A 3,339-nucleotide genomic window follows, 5' to 3' on the forward strand; every position below is an offset into this window, starting at 1 on the left:
TCAGAATAAAATTGACATGTTGTTAGCAGAAGTCCGCAAGTTGGGCCATCAAATCGAATGCATATCTCTTAAATTTCAGTTGCTTGAGCAAGAATTTCAGCGAAGACAACAACCAAGTGTTCTTGTAACATACGTCCCGCAAATAATGATAACTCTTTTAATATGTATTATATTTAAGTTGTGTAATTAATTAATGTATTGTTAGTGCAATGACTTGTTGAACCAGTTTTTAAGATAACTTTGGTATTGATGGGGAAATGATATTCCTTTTTTTGCAATAAATTTGTTGGTAGTCCATAACTCCTGTGTCATTTGCTTCTTTGAATCAATTAATTTTTCCTCTGTTGCAAAGCCAAATATAATCATTTATAATTATAATATTTTGACCAAATAAAAAGCAATAACATAATTCCTGCACTTCTGCACTTTAAAGAATTCCAAAATTCCAGTAGCATAACAATTTCTGCACTTTCCAGAATTCTAGTACAATAACAGAATTTCTGCACTTCTGCACTTTAAACAATTTCTGCACTTTCCAGTAGCATAATAATTTCTGCACTTCTGCAGTTTAAATAATTCTAGAATTCCAGTAACATAACAATTTCTGCACTTTCCAGAATTCCAGTACAATAACAGAATTTCTGCACTTCTGCACTTTAAACAATTTCTTCACTTCTGCACTTTAAATAATTCCAGAAGTCCAGTAACATAACAATTTCTGTACTTTCCAGAATTCCAGTACAATAACAGAATTTCTGCACTTCTGCACTTTAAACAATTTTTGCACTTTCCAGTAGCATAACAATTTATGCACTTTCCAGTAGCATAACAATTTATGCACTTCTGCACTTTAAATAATTCCAGAAGTCCAGTAGCATAACAATTTATGCACTTCTGCACTTTAAATAATTCCAGAATTCCAGTAGCATAACAATTTTTGCACTTTAAAGAATAACAGAATTCCAGTAGCATAGAATACATCCAGAATTCCAGAATAACATAAAACAATTTCTGCACTTTAAAGAATATCAGAATTCCAGTAGCATAGAATTAAAAAATAACAGAATATCATTTATCCATCCACCATTCCAGTAGCACACAATTAAGGAATAACAGATTTGCAGCATCTCCCTCAATTCCAATCCAATAGCACATGACCAAATAATAACACAGCTGTAGCATATAAATCTAATAAAGGATCATGCAAGAACAAAAACAAGATTATTCTACGAAATCACTTCGAAACTCCTTATCAACTTCATATTCATTATCTTGCTGAAAGAGTAGCTGCTGAAAATGTCCAGGCTGCTAGAATTGTGGTTCCTATTAAAAAGAAAATTAAATATTTTGTTATAATAAAAAAGAATAAAGTAGATAATATGAATAAATACTAAATTTATCACCACTTACCGTACAAGAATTTTGTGTAGGTGTTAGATAAACATTATCCCCAACCATATGAGGTAAGCTCATAAGACCCTAAAACAAACATACATTAAATGAAGAGATAATAAAAAAATCATAACACATACTATGAAAAACTTACATTATAATAGTCCATAACTCCATGTGGGTACATATTCATATCAATATAACTTCCTTCAGGATTTTGAAATGCCTACAGTGGATCAATAATATATTAGAAAAACGTCTATGATTAAGTAATAAAAATCAACGACATGCATTTGAATTCCATAAAACCTACCGTTACAACATTGTTCTCGTGTGTTGGGACCACAGTCGGCACTTGCTCATTCACCTGTCCATCCTGTAAAGTCAACAAAACATACATTTGAACATTTTTTATGTTAGAAATTTTTTAACTTTAATTAAATTCAAAATACATTTTAAAAGTACCTTTGCATTGGAACGTGAGGAATTTATTTTAGATTTTGAAAATTTATTAGATTTCTTTCTTTGACAAGGTGGTCGACCTTTACGACGCCGAGCTGCTGGATCTCTAACTGTTTCTACTTCCACACTACAACTTCCTTGGCCTGTAACAACAGTTACTTCATTATCTCCGCAAAGAATTGCCTTTGATAAATCCCCCCGTACATTCTCAATCCAATTGAAAACAAGATTAGAGCTTTCAATAGTATGTGCGGCCATATTTGCAACCTCCGCAAAAGTAGCACACATTTTCTCATATCGTTTTTGCTCATCCGTACAGCTATGAAGCTCATAACTCGTTTTCACTCTACTATGGCATCTCCACACATCTTTTCTCCATCTTCGTAAAATATATTTTTCTGGAAGTACTTCTACGTCATTGCGGATCATGATTGCAATGGCATGCCTACAAAGAATACCTCTAAATTGGAACCTTGAGCAGCTGCAACGTATTTCACCATTTTCTTTTTCAAAATAAACTTCAAAAAAGGTTCTCTTTTTACCCTCTCCAACTTTGACATCCTCTCTAACAATATTTTCACAACCCATAGAATTGACATATTCGCAATACATTTTCCGAATCATTTCTTGCTGAAATTCTTGAAATTTTGAAATAGTGTACACATCTCGAACTTGCCTCTCCATTGCGTAATCAGTTACACATGGCATTTGTTGGGAAAGACACCTGACATCTTCTTCAACTTCCTTCTGAACTTTATTCTTCAATGCACAACTGTATTGCTCTACAAACTGCTTCAAAGTAGTCTTTGAGTTAACATAACCATCAAAAAATGCATTCATGCTTTCACTACGTTGAGTAGATGACATTCCTGCCCAAAACGTATTGTTTAGATAACAAGGTACCCAATGATGCCTCTCGTCATATAAGCCTCGTAACCATTCGTTATCCCCCAAATCATATTCTGTAATCATATGGTGCCAAGTTTCCTCAAATTTCGTAGCACTCTGGGAATCATAAACAGCACAATGCAAGACATTACTTATGTTACGATATTCTTTATAACCCCCTAGCTTCTCTGGAACTTTCTTCATTATATGCCATAAACACCACCGATGTCGAGTATTGGGAAAGACATTCTGAATTGCAACTTTCATTGCCCTGTCTTGATCTGTAATGATTCCATTAGGAGCTGAATTAGACATGCAAGATAGCCATGTTCGAAATAACCACGTGAATGTCTCAATATCTTCGTGTGAAATCAATCCACACCCAAACAGAATAGAATGCCCATGATGATTAACTCCTACAAATGGAGCGAACGACATATCATACTTATTTGTAAGATACGTGGTGTCAAATGTAACAACGTCTCCAAACTCCTTGTACGCTTCCCTATTCCTTGGCTCGGCCCAAAAAACATTTTTTAATCGTCCCTCATCATCCACTTGCATACTAAAGTAAAACCTATTATCTTCTACTTGCAT

The 3,339-nt window shown here is 33.9% G+C and overlaps 1 protein-coding gene across 1 annotated transcript; it reads right to left on the reverse strand.

Annotated features, from left to right (window-relative positions):
• Positions 1-1,308: 1,308 nt before the first annotated feature.
• Positions 1,309-3,339, reverse strand: LOC112099123 (protein FAR1-RELATED SEQUENCE 5-like). Its single transcript, XM_024186223.1, has 5 exons — positions 1,858-3,339; positions 1,706-1,768; positions 1,547-1,618; positions 1,411-1,479; positions 1,309-1,323 (listed from the first exon to the last, which is right to left on the reverse strand). Exons 1-5 carry the CDS (start codon positions 3,337-3,339, stop codon positions 1,309-1,311), a joined length of 1,701 nt encoding a protein of 566 aa, XP_024041991.1.

This window comes from Citrus clementina, unplaced genomic scaffold (assembly GCF_000493195.1).
Source record: "Citrus clementina cultivar Clemenules unplaced genomic scaffold, Citrus_clementina_v1.0 scaffold_4, whole genome shotgun sequence".
Lineage (NCBI taxonomy): Eukaryota > Viridiplantae > Streptophyta > Magnoliopsida > Sapindales > Rutaceae > Citrus > Citrus x clementina.